General features: G+C 35.7%; 2 protein-coding genes across 2 annotated transcripts; both read right to left on the bottom strand.

Annotated features, from left to right (window-relative positions):
- Window positions 1-9,645: 9,645 nt before the first annotated feature.
- LOC144962243 (uncharacterized) lies at window positions 9,646-12,877 on the bottom strand. The gene is made up of 2 exons (XM_078895151.1): window positions 12,555-12,877; window positions 9,646-11,872 (listed from the first exon to the last, which is right to left on the bottom strand). The coding sequence occupies exon 2, from the start codon at window positions 11,844-11,846 to the stop codon at window positions 11,448-11,450; it is 399 nt and encodes a 132-aa protein (XP_078751277.1). The 5' UTR covers window positions 11,847-11,872; window positions 12,555-12,877; the 3' UTR covers window positions 9,646-11,447.
- LOC144962242 (uncharacterized) lies at window positions 12,416-12,656 on the bottom strand (the record flags this gene model as incomplete). Its single annotated transcript, XM_078895150.1, is given in 2 exon segments — window positions 12,416-12,516; window positions 12,555-12,656. Coding segments are annotated over 2 exon segments (203 nt in total), but the record flags the coding sequence as incomplete, so codon positions are not given.
- Window positions 12,878-13,427: the final 550 nt, after the last annotated feature.

Genomic DNA, 13,427 nt, shown 5'->3' with positions numbered 1-13,427 from the left:
GTGAGTGACAAATGGAATCCTCTCACCCCCCCCCCCCCCCCTCCATATCAACATCACCATACTCCATATTATCATATTTTTATTGTACTATTATTATTAGCTAGCCAGAGAAACATTCTTTTCTACCAAAATCCGAGTTTGGATTTGGGAAACGTGATAATTAAATATTTCTTGTTCAAGACAACAAACAATGATGAATTGTATATATCATTATACACCGGCCCTGGTGTCATTTTTTGGTTGTTATAATGATTTCTCATTCCCACTCCCCCCCCCCCCCCCCCCCCCCACCATGTGATATGTATGTGAAGAATTCTTATTTCTGTAACACTGCTATAAGTTACTGTGATATGCTTGAAAGCCGTCCAGCTATTAACGTACCTTGATATTCATTCCTCAATAAAATTGTTCAAGACCCTCAATTATTTCATGGGTGATTATTTTTCTGCTGTTTGAGTGTGTCTACCATAAAATTACAACAAAATTCACTTTTCATCTGAGTATCGTGTCCTCCTAGTGGTCAATAATATTGAAAATTAAAAAAAAAAATTTTGGAAGTTGGTTCTCAGAAGGTATGAATAAAAATTAGTCCATCAGAGCCATTAGGAAGGCCCATGGAGCCGGAGTAGTTTGTACTTAGAAGGTATGAATGAAAATTAGTCCAGAGCCATTAGGCCCATGGAACCGGAGTAGTTTGTACTTAGAAGGTATGAATGAAAATTAGTCCTTCAGAGCCATTAGGCCCATGGAGCCGGAGTAGTTTGTACTTAGAAGGTATGAATGAAAATTAGTCCTTCAGAGCCATATAGTGTCCCTAGGAGCCGAGTAGTTTGTACTTAGAAGAGAATGAAAATTAGTCCTTCAGAGCATTAGGCCCATGGAGCCGGAGTAGTTTGTACTTAGAAGGTATAAGAAAATTAGTCCTTCAGAGTCATTAGCCATGGAGCCGGAGTAGTTTGTACTTAGAAGGTATGAATGAAAATTAGTCCTTCAGAGTCATTAGGCCCATGGAGCCGGAGTAGTTTGTACTTAGAAGGTATGAATGAAATTAGTCCTTCAGAGTCATTAGGCCCATGGAGCCGGAGTAGTTTGTACTTAGAAGGTATGAATGAAAATTAGTCCTTCAGAGCCATTAGGCCCATGGAGCCGGAGTAGTTTGTACTTAGAAGGTATGAATGAAAATTAGTCCTTCAGAGTCATTAGGCCCATGGAGCCGGAGTAGTTTGTACTTAGAAGGTATGAATGAATATTAGTCCTTCAGAGTCATTAGGCCCATGGAGCCGGAGTAGTTTGTACTTAGAAGGTATGAATGAAATTAGTCCTTCAGAGTCATTAGGCCCATGAGCGAGTACTTAGAGTAGAGAATTGTTCAATTAGGCCCATACCGGGTAGTTGTAAGGTATGAATGAAAATTAGTCTTCAGAGCCATTAGGCCCATGGAGCTGGAGTAGGGGTTCAGAATTTTTTGTGACGTCACCCAGGTTTGATCTCAGTCCCTTTGCGTATGAGCCATAGTGTTCTTAGATTCTTCACTGTATTTGCTCACGCCGAAAATACTTTTAATTGGGGGGGGGCTGATAACTCAACAATCATTGGAGTTTTGTTGTTTTTTTTTTGGGGGGGGGGGGGGGGTTTCTTCTCTCTGATCTCTCTATACCCACCAGCAAGTGATTGGGTGGCTGGGTGTTAAATCTGATTGAAGGCACTTTGAGAGGAATAAGCATCCTATGTAGCTATGCAAGGGGTAGCAAGCATATTGCCACTGTTCGTTTAATGTTTTAAAAATGGGAATAAACTCCAGGTCCACAGACCCTGTGTCTATGAAAGTGAAAAACGTTTTTATGTAGATATCTACCATCAACTGGAGTAACTTTGCCTAAAGGGTTAACTTTGCCTCTTGAATTTTGGACCAATATGAGATTGTTTAGTTTTGTGGCAATTATTTCCACTGATAAATTCAAGCCTTTTAACAAGTACAATAATTACAACGAGGCTGAAATTATTCAAAATGCTTCAAATTCATGGAGGCAAATTTCCCCTTGAGGCAAAGTTACTCCAATTGATGGAATTATATACCATAAGCAAATGTTACTGAAGTCTGGTAATGGCAGACACTAGGCATTATCATTATTCTGGGTGGGGTTCCTGGCCTCCCATAGTGGGCAGGGGGGGGACATACTGTGTCTTCTATCCCCTTATATCTGTTTTCCAACGAAAAAATATCATCCCTCAAAACAATAACTATGCATTTGACTGTCCCTTCCAGCCAGGACTCCGGCCAGGGCATAGGACAAGGCAAGGACAGAGAGCATGGTGGATAACAATAACATATATAGTGGATAGAAGACACAGCAAGTGCCTCCCTGCCCGCTATGGGAGGTCAGGAACCCACCTGCTGGAATAAATATTTTAGGGCCATAAAACAGACAATAAAATACAGATGTACCCCACAGTACAGGAATAGAGTTAAAAAATATCACAATATTTTTGTTTTAAAATACTATGTTGTTTTTGTTTTGTTTTTAAGGGTTTTATGGCGCTTGCAACACATTTAGGTTATATCAGCGCCAGTAAACAGGAAGAAAATGGGATAGTAAAAAGTTCTAGAATTACAATTAAAGCACCCAAGAAAAAGTAAGACAAAGGGGAACTGAGAACAAATAGGGATCAGATGTAGATTCCAAGAGCATACCACCAATGTACTTAGTTTGAAATCACCTACAAGTTTCATCCAGACACAAGCACAAAATCCAACAAAGAGGAACACACTCAAATGCTTACATTATACATTCAAAATAAAAATAATAATACATAACAGAGAGATGATTTACAAGGAAAAAAATATCATCTCCCCAAAACAATAACTATGCATTTGACTGTTTCCCTCCCAGCTAGGACTCCGGCCAGAGCCAGGACAAAACCAAGTAATCTCATTCCAAGACAAAGACAGAAAGCATGTTGGAAAACAGATATAAGGGGATAGAAGACACAGTATGTAACTCCCTGCCCGCTACGGGAGGTCAGGATCCCCACCCAGTTAAAATACCATAACAAAATGTAACAAAAAATCACAATAAAAGATAAAATATTGAAATTCAAAATCGGAAAAAGTGTGTACAGTACAATGCCAGACAAAGCCGAAAGAAAAACGCAGTCACATAAAAAATCATCCTTCCTCTTCTCATCTGATGAACATACTAAGATTAACCGAGAAAGACCAAAGAATATTGACGCCAAGTCTCATAAGCACAGGTAAGTATCCTGACATTACGATTACTAGTATTCATGAATATTTATGTTCGTGCCATGAGATGGTTGATTTTGTCTTGTGCCCTCATACATTTCTCAGAACAATGATTTCCTAATCGTTCAAAGCCAAGTTTTCCTTATAATTATTCATCTAACCTTTTTCCAGGTCACAAGAGGTACCAGGAAACCGTGCTCGAGTGTATTTTTCATTCTGCTAAGGCACTCTATCGTAAACACATTTTCAGATTTTTATCTAGCACCAGCACCCCAAATTTTCACTTTTGAAATTTAAATGACCTAACCACCAAGTTAATAGTCCGTGGACTGAATAAAAAGACATTCACCAGTTAACTGATGTACTCTGGAAAGACACAGATTTAATCATCTTGGCAAAAAAACTCTCAAACCTGGGACTTTGCAAGGTCTTGATTTGTTCCAGGTTTGAGAGTTTTGCCAAGAAGTAGTCCTTCAGAGCCATTAGGCCCAAGGAGTCGGGAGTTTATCCTGGTTTCTATAGCAATTGCTTGCTACCCTTTGGATATGACTATCGCAAAGTACTTTCCACCAGATTTAACAGACCCAGCTACCCAATCACTGTTCGGTGGACAGGGGGATCAGAAACAATCTCAACTGCACCCAGGATCGATCTAGGTCCCTTTGATTGTGAAGCGAGTGCTCTACCAATTGAGCTATCAGGACCCCCATTTCTTTTCCAAGATGAGGGTCATTGAAATCGATTGATACTTAAAGGACGCTTTTTCTGGCCAAATTTTTTAATACAAGTTTTTCCAGAGTATGGCATTTAACTTGTTAAAGGGAAAGAAAAATATGTTTGTTTTTAAGGGTTTTACGCAATTGCAACACATTAAGGTCATATCAGTGCCAGTAAAAAGGAAGAAAATTGAATAGTAAAAAGTTCTAGAATTACAATTAAAGCACCCAAGAAAAGGTAAGACAAAGGGGAATTAGTTCAAATAGGAAACAGATGTAGATTCCAAAAGCAAACTATCAAAGTACTTAGTTTGAGATCACCTAAAAGTCTCATCCAGGCACAAGCACAGAACTAAGAGGGACACACTCAAATGTTTACAAGTCATATATTAAATGTAAACTAAAGAATACAGTGCATAACAGAGAGATGATTTACAAGACAAAAATTATCATCTCCCGAAACTCTTAACTGTACATTTGACTGTTTCCCTCATGGCTAGGGTATCCAGCCAGGGCCTGGACAAAACCATTCCAAGACAAAGACAGAAAGCAAATTGAAAAACAGACACAGGATAGAAGACAGAACAAGTACCTCCCTGCCCACTATGGGAGGAAAGAAAAATAAAACATTTGTTGAGATGTTTTATAATTACAATTGCGAGATAAGGAACTCATCTTACACTTGTAGCGATTTTGATTATTAGCAAACCAAAAAACAAAATAAACATGCATAGCACCGAATATAAATGGGAATATTAAAACATCAATTTAAAAAATCTGAATGAAATATTTGATAAAATCTCATATTATTTCTATTAATCTCAGTATCAGATGGGAAAAGAAAAAATACATCAATATTTAATGAAAACAAAATGATCATGATCCACAGCCACTAAAATAAAGTTATTTCAACATTTAAATCATCTTTCGGCATACATTTCATTCATTCAAAAATAATACAGATATAGCATATTATGTTTATCATACCCCTTTAATTTTTCACTAAAAAATCACTGTGGCTATGTGGTTTTGTGGTATGACACTCGCTTTTGGATCAGAAAGTCCTGGGTTGTTTGCTCAGCGCATAGTTGAGTCCTTGGAAAAGGCTCTTTACTCACATTCTCTCACCGTACTCAGGTGTAAAATGAGTACCTGGCCGTTAGCGTTGTCTCTGTCCGAAAAAAAATTGTATATATTAACAGGCATCATGTCCCATCCTACATGTTAAGTATTGCTGTTGGCCAGGGACCCCTTGTAAAGCGTTTTGAGCTATATGAAAGCTCAATTTAAATTTAAGTAAAAACCACCATCTCTCAAAACGAACACTATACATTTGACTGTTTACCTCTCAAACCAAATAATCCCATCCAAAGCTTTATAAATAAATACATAAATAGATAAATTGTAATGCATTTTGATTGTTCATTCAAAGCAAATAAAATATAATGTATCCGACAATAATTATATTTGATGCGTTTTGATTTATCATTAATATTTCTTGGTCATCTATCTTTACAAGAAAAAAAGGAGTACATCATATTTTTGATCGTCTTTTCATATTGATCATTAAAAATTGGACATAATTGTTTTGTTTATAATTAGGCTTTAAGTATAATTATTAAATTACTTTAGGCATACCTGTATCAATTGGGGAGGGGGGGGGGGTAAAAAATATATATTTTTAATATTACACTGAGTAACATTGTAAGTCAGTGGGATGCTCTTCTCTCCGTCAATAAATACCAATAATAATACAAATATGTAGGGAGACCACCAATATCAATACTAACTACCCTGAACCAGGATCTCTCTACATATCAGAAATTTCTGGATTCAGATGAGGTGGAATTAATCCCTGAAGAACTACGAAATACTGCAGTGCCCTCCGTACTAAAGTCACAACAAGATCTTGGCAGCCTCAAAACTCTGGCCCAGGACCGTGACAATGGAAACAATTAACAACATGAAGAATGGAGAGACCAGCTATACTTATAGACCATGACTGAATCACACAATTCTCAGCAAGCGTCATTCGGACTGCGAGGCTTACCACCCAGTTGCTGCAACTGTTAAAGGGAAACTTGGGTAAAATTTGGGTAAAAACGGGATGAAGAGAAATTCTGCCCGAAATATTTTCATATGGTCTTACTCAAAAATATTTCAGGCTTCTGTTTTAATTTGTTTTGTTTTGTGGCACAGGGCATCCCAGAATTCACCACTCATAAATATCTAATTATAACTTAACCCTCTCAATACTAGTGATTTTTGCTACTTTTCAAAATGGGAAAAAATGTATTAAAAATGAGCTTGTAGATACACTCGAGCACGGAAATCTCGAAATCACGGAAATCTCAAATTCGGTACAATTCCCCGTTTTAATTCCTCTATTTCGTTAGGATCGGCAACACGAAAATCTCGAACACTTTCCAGGGCCAACACGGAAATCTCGAACAAACTGGAACTTCCCTTGAATTTTTTTTTGGTGTGAATTGTTTGTGCTGAACGGAAACGAAGAACAGACTGGATAGCTATTGGAAAAACCAAGAAATCTTCTCTGATTACAAGGCTAGCATCACATTCTGTCTTCACGGTAATCTGCAACCGGAAGAAACAAAGATGACACTTGAGTCCAGCGAAGAGGATCATTGAGAACCTGTGCTGGAAATCATGTCTCTCTAAGTAAAGTGAAATGAAGCAAAATATGAAAAGGAATATAATATTTTGGAGTGAAAAAAAAATATTGGATCAATTCCTTGTTGCCTCAGTATGAAAAGTGAGGGCTTCAAAGAAGTCAACAAACTATAATTAAAGTAGTAGTAGTAGTAAGCTTCGCAGTCTGAATGACATTTGCTGAGAATTGTGTGATTCAGTCACGGTCGATAAGTATAGCTGCTCTCTCCATCCATGTTGTTAATTGTTTCCATTGGTATATATTATCTCATCTCATGTAGTTCCATATCTGAAGCAGACGTCGGAGGTCATCTTCCGCCAAGCTGATCTATCTCTTGCCAATTCTATTAAAGCAGCGCCACCTTTCTCAGCTTCATCTGTCCAAGTTCTTATCCCTTTCAAATACGTTATTCTTTGTCTTCCTCTTATTCTTTTTCCATTCATCTTTCCAGTCAAGGCGAGTATTTCCAAACCAGGGTGGCGGATAATGTGTCCTAAAAATTCCATTTGGCGTTTGATGATTTTTGTTATCAGTGATCTTTTCTGTTGGCCATTTCTAAAATTTCTTCATTTCTTTTCCTTTCCATCCATGACACCCTCATCATTCTTCTGTAAAACCACATTTCCACTGCCTCCAGTCTTTTAACCATGGTCTTGTTTATGGTCCAGCTCTCACAACCATATAGCAGCACAGACAGTACATAGCAATCCAGGACTTTGATTTTTGTTTTCATGCTAATATTCCTGTTTTTCATAATTGTATGCAGCTGGTTGAATGCATTCTTCGCCATACCTATTCTTTTCTTTATTTCACAATCTGATTTTCCATTGGATGTTACATTGAAGCCTAAATATTTGAAACATTCAACTTGTTGTATTGTTTGTCCTCTGCTTGTTATTACACAGGCTGGTGGGTTATTATTTTTAGATACCGTCATACATTCTGTTTTAGATATATTCAGTTCCAGTCCCATATTTTCACTACTCCTGACTACAACATCCAGTAATTCTTGTAGTTCATGTTCAGATTCTGCCAGTAGAACCGTATCATCTGCATACCTCAGATTTGTTACATTCTTTCCTCCAATACACACCCCCTTCTTATGTTCGATATCTCTTAATATCATTTCACTATAGAGGTTGAATAAATCTGGAGACAAAACACACCCCTGCCTAACTCCTCTTCTAATAGGTGTAAAACTGCTTAGCTCGTTGTCAACACGCATTGCTGCTTCTTGTTCCCAGTACAAATTCCGTAATATTCTTAAATCTTTACCATCAATGTCCAAGGATGATAGAATTTTGAATAGTTTTTCGTGTTGTACTTTATCAAAGGCTTTTGAATAGTCGATGAAACACATATACAGATCTTTATTTACTTCAATACATCTTTCCATCAGCATTGATAATGTGAATATTCCATTTCTGGTACCCTTGTCCTCAACAAAACCAAATTGCATCTCCCCAATTTCAGGTCGTATTTTATTTCTTATTCTTAGTAAAATTATCTTCAAAAGAATTTTTGTGAGGTGGCTCATTAGGCTAATAGTTCTGTGTTGTTCACAATCAACTGCCCCAGGCTTTTTTGGTAGTGCTATAAAATGGATCGTTTCATATCAGTTGGCATTTTTCCTGTGTCATACACTTGATTTAGAAGGTTTGTGATGAACTCAATCCCCCATTCACCCAGGCCAGTCAAGGCTTCAATTGTTATGGCATCAGGTCCTGCAGCTTTTCCATTTTTCATGCTTTTCATGACGTTCCTAACTTCATCTTTCATTATAGAAGGCCCTTCCAGTTCTTTTATCATAGGCATTTCTCCTCGATTATCAAAAAAAAGTTCTTCAATATATTCTGACCATCTGTTTAGAATGTAAACGCTGGGGTTTGGCTATACATGTCACTCAATATCAATTTTTGCATGCTAAATACATAGCTAGGCCTGGATTTAAAATAAACAACAGATATATTGAGGGAATTATATTAACACATTTATCTTTCATCTCTGGATTTAAAATAAACAACAAATATATTGAGGGAATTATATTAACACATTTATCTTTTACGTTATAATATACCATCTTGCTAGACCATTGGGATTACAAAATTTTAGTCGATAAACAGTCAACATATTTTAAATTTGTTCATTAGGAACGAAGAAAAATACACCCATACTTTATCATGTTAAGCATGGATCACTGATAATAGGAAGTTTTTATATCATCATCAACATCATCATCTCGAGTGTTTATTTTTTATTTGTTAAAAGCTTAAAGCATTTGCATTCTACTTGCTATTTAAAAGACCTACTGGTCAATGCTGATAGAAAAAAATTTTTTGGAAGCTGAGTTGTTTACCGCCATCATGATCTTCATTGTTTATTTTCAATTTTTAAAGCTTAAAGCATGAATTTCAAACTCCATGTATATCTAGTCCATATAATGTTGATAAAATAAATTTTCTTTTCAAAAAAGGGGGGAAAAAAAGAAGACATACAAATCTCGAAGGTAATCGAACCGGCAATGTTATTTTCAATTACACCAGGAGGTAACCATCTAATCTAAATGATTTATTTTTATTTATTGGTACATTTCTTTTTTTAAAATTCAGATCTGCATCTATAGCTCTATTGATGAAAAAAATTAATTACTTATTTAATTAGGTGATCAATAAATAATAATAATAAATAATAATAATAATAATAATAATAAAATATATAATAATAATAATAATAATAATAATAATAATAATAATAATAATAATAACATTTTCTTTTTTTCTTTCAGAAAGTACAACAGGTCGGTTGAATGTAAGATGTCTATTATTCCCGTTTAATTAAATTTTCACCCCTTTTCGGAGACATTTTATCAATTTACTTTTCAGCACTATTTACTTAATTATTCAAACCAGCGACCGCCTGAGCTCTAGCCCTTAGGTCTTACTTTTCAACACAAACAGCACCAGGTTTTTGTGTCGAACACAGTGCTGCAATTGAGTTTCTATCCTGGCAGTGAATTTTCTTTTTTTTTTGTCAATCAGATGCCCAGAGCAAGCTTAAACTCGTTTCATTTCAAATTTCAGTCAATTTCAAGCACACATAGAGTAAATATTCAAATTTGCTAAGGCTACATAGAAAATGGGACAGAATGCATATTTTCTATCTTCAGCGTCTCACGATTTTAATATGGTTTAAAACCAAAACAAGAGTAGTTAAAAATACAAAAACCAAACTAGAAGTTACATTATGTACTCATAATAAAAAATTAAAAAAAAAAGACATACACATTTTAAATCATCCTCATATTTTTACTTTGAAATGTATCATAAAGCTGTTTGACTATGTAGTTTTTGATGTTATGAACTTTGTTATTATCTTAAAAGATGTATGTATTTGTTATCATGAGTATACTATGTGTCAGGTCAGAGTGGATCACTGTGTGAAGACTGCAAGCAACATAATATGGCGATTTATTTAATGAATTCATACAAAACTTAAATAAGGAATTAAATGAAATATAATTGAAATGGAATGCAATAACTTACAAAGTGGAAATGGGGGAAAAATTCAAGATATAGCAGATATATGCAGTTTGATTTTATCACAGAATTGCATCTAAAAATGGGCATTTTGCCAGCAGCATCTAATGAAAGTTAACTACTCTTTCAACATTGGTTTGTATGGAAAAGGGGAGACAAATGATGAAGCCACAAATGGCTTCAAAGGGTAACTGTGGACATCCCACAGGAAGCACAGAATTTTTTTCTTGTGGAGTTTTTATTATATTTTCTTATCACAGACAAACTTGTTAACATTTAACTGACAAGACAGCTTACTGTTTCACCAAGAGAGCAGAAACAAACAAAGATGCAACTGGGATTGCTTGTTTATTATTCTCTATAATAACAGACCTGCCTAGCACTACAAAAAATTAGTAGGATTACGACATTTTGGCTCCAGTTTCAGAACTTTATGATCATCTCTACGTTACTTAAACTTTTTCAAAAGGTAGGCTGATGATACCAGACTACATCATTTTAAGGTTATTTGGAGCTGTTCTCTAATTCTTGTGAGGGTAACTTTTGATTTTTAAAGTTACCTATCTATATAGACTACAATTTTTATCCTTTTAAAAACTACCTGCAATCTGAAATAATATAATATAATAATACCTGAAAGTTCAGGGTTCCAGACCTCCTGTTCTTATATCCTTTTTTCTCTTTTTGTTGAGCGACAAATTTAGCCCCTAATCTTCACTTTGAAACGCTGTTTCAATAAAGACACATTTATCCATGGATTAAAAACAAAAACAAACAAACAAAAACTTGAGCTTTTATATAGCGCAATATCCACTACACATGCTCAAAGCGATTTACAAAGGGTCCCTGGCCAACAGCAACACGTAACATGTAAAACGAAACATACGTCTATTGTGAGGCGATATTCCAATTTGTTTTCCAACAGACAATGCTGTCAAAGGCCAGGTAATCATTTTACACCCGAGTACGATGAGAGAATATGAGTAAAGTGCCCTTTCCAAGGACTCAGCTATGCACCGAGCAAAGCTCAAACCCAGGACTTTCTGATCCGAAAGCTAGTGTCATACCACAAGACCACATACATTTAAATTTCATTTGGTGTATCTCAGTTGGACAACAATAGGAACCTGCAACCTGGAGTTAGTTTTTAATAGATTCCCGTTCACTTTTACTACTTATATCATTATCAGCATCATGGCAGTTTTGAGGGAATGTAAATGAAGGAGGTTTGCATTTGAATCACACAGGAGCAAGTTTTAATATTGATGGGTTATGATGATCTAAGATGTGAGATACCGATAATACAAAATACTGGCAATTCTAAACCGTCGAAAGACTTTAAATATATAGAAAATTGCAATGATTGTAGGAGTTAGGAAGACCAGGAAAACCAATAATTTTTGCTCATCCTCTTGACTGTATCTAACTTTATCAGCATATTTGTTATCATTGCCACTGCCTGGAAACTTTGTATTCAATCGTTCTAATCGAATAGTTTCAAACTTGCTCATACTACCCATATTATTTTTCTTATTTTCCATTTGATTTGCTCTCGATTCATTGTTGAAGTGAAGCATTTTCATTCGGTCCATTTCAAAAAGTTCATGAGGTCCGTCCCATTTGATACCCGCAGGTTTAATTAAATACCGCAAGTACATTATGAGAGCACCGGCTGCCATACCTGTTTTATGGGACAAGCAGCCCCCTGAAAGTAAAAAAAAGAAATGCATAGGTATAATGTTGGGTTAAATAATTTTTTAAAATTTTTCTTTAAACTTGAGCTTTTATATAGCGTAATATTCACTAAACAAAGCGCTTTACAAAGGGTCTGAAGCCAACAGCAACACTTGACATGTAGAACGAGACATGATGCCTGTTAGGCGTTAATACAATTTTTTTTTCAGACAGAGACAACGCTGTAAACGACCATGTACTCATTTTATACCTGAGCGCGGTGAGAGAATGTGAGTAAAGAATCTTTTCCAAGGTCTTAACTATGCTCGGAGCGAGGCTCGAACCCAGGACCTTCCAGTCCAAAAGTGAATATGATACCACAAGATCACATAGCCGTGAAAGAAAAACAAAAAAAAAGGACTTTATAGACGGATATGAAAGTAATAAACGATTTATTGTTATCAGTATTACAGTATTCAATGGATTCTCTTGGAAATAAAAATAATAATGAAAAATGAAGATAGGAAAACTTAAACTTTCTGACCACATAAAGAATGAAAGAATTATGATATCTTTACTTTGCTCCTATTATATGGATGATCCTTCCACGTCGTTGGGTAAAGAGAATTTGGTTATTGAAGATAAGGGATTCGTCCCTCAGAATACCGTTGATAACTGCACTATAAGAATATAAAGAGAACATATATGCTTACCTGGTAAGGTTTTCTCATCCAAAAGCTTCCTGTTGTGACTAGCAGCACCAGTTAGGACATCCCGATCTGAAGACTTGCGACGGTGTATTTTATTAACATTTCCTTTACGATAAGATGATCCAAGGAGTTTTTCAATATCAATCAATACCACATTACTTTCTTCTATTTCTCCAAAACAACCCGAGGGGAACTGCCATGAAATTATCTGATTTAAGTAATCTCTTTTTAGGAACTCAAAGAAACCAAGATCCAGGCACACAAATTCTGAGGGAAAAGAGAATTACATTGATTTAAAATCAAATTAAAACATTTTTGACTCCTCAAAACTGTTGAATTTGAAGTTGACATTGTTATACCCCCCCCCCCCCCCCCCCCTTTTCCAGAATCATATTTCCCTCATCAAGAAGAAGAAGAAGAAGAAGAAGAAGAAGAAAAAGAAGAAGAAAGAAGAAGAGAGAGAAGAAGAAGAAGAAGAGAAGAAGAAGAAGAAGAAGAGAGAAGAAGAAGAAGAAGAAGAAGAAGAGAGAAGAAGAAGAAGAAGAGAAGAAGAAGAAGAAGAGAAGAAGAAGAAGAAGAAGAAGAAGAAGAAGAAGAAGAAGAAGAAGAAGAGAAGAAGAAGAAGAAGAAGAAGAAAAGAAGAAGAAGAAGAAAAAGAAGACAAGAAGAAGAAGAAGAAGAGAAGAAGAAGAAGACAGAAGAAGAAATGAGAAGAAAGAGAGAAGAAGAAGAAGAAGAAGAAAAGAAGAAGAAGAAAGAATAGAATAAGAATGAAAAGAAAAAATCAAAAGAGAATAGAAAAAATGAAAAACTAGAGAAAACAAATCCTGGTAACTCTCATGAACCTTTCCCTTCATCAGAACATGCACAACTGCC

Source organism: Berghia stephanieae, unplaced genomic scaffold, assembly GCF_034508935.2.
Source record: "Berghia stephanieae isolate SIO BIC M18660-M18661 unplaced genomic scaffold, UCSD_Bste_1.3 scaffold72, whole genome shotgun sequence".
NCBI lineage: Eukaryota > Metazoa > Mollusca > Gastropoda > Nudibranchia > Aeolidiidae > Berghia > Berghia stephanieae.
This window is presented reverse-complemented; position numbering and strand designations above follow the sequence as displayed.

Excerpts from the sequence above, each read along its gene's own strand:
- LOC144962243 (XM_078895151.1), bottom strand. The coding sequence starts at position 11,846 with ATGGCAGCCGGTGCTCTCATAATGTACTTGCGGTATTTAATTAAACCT.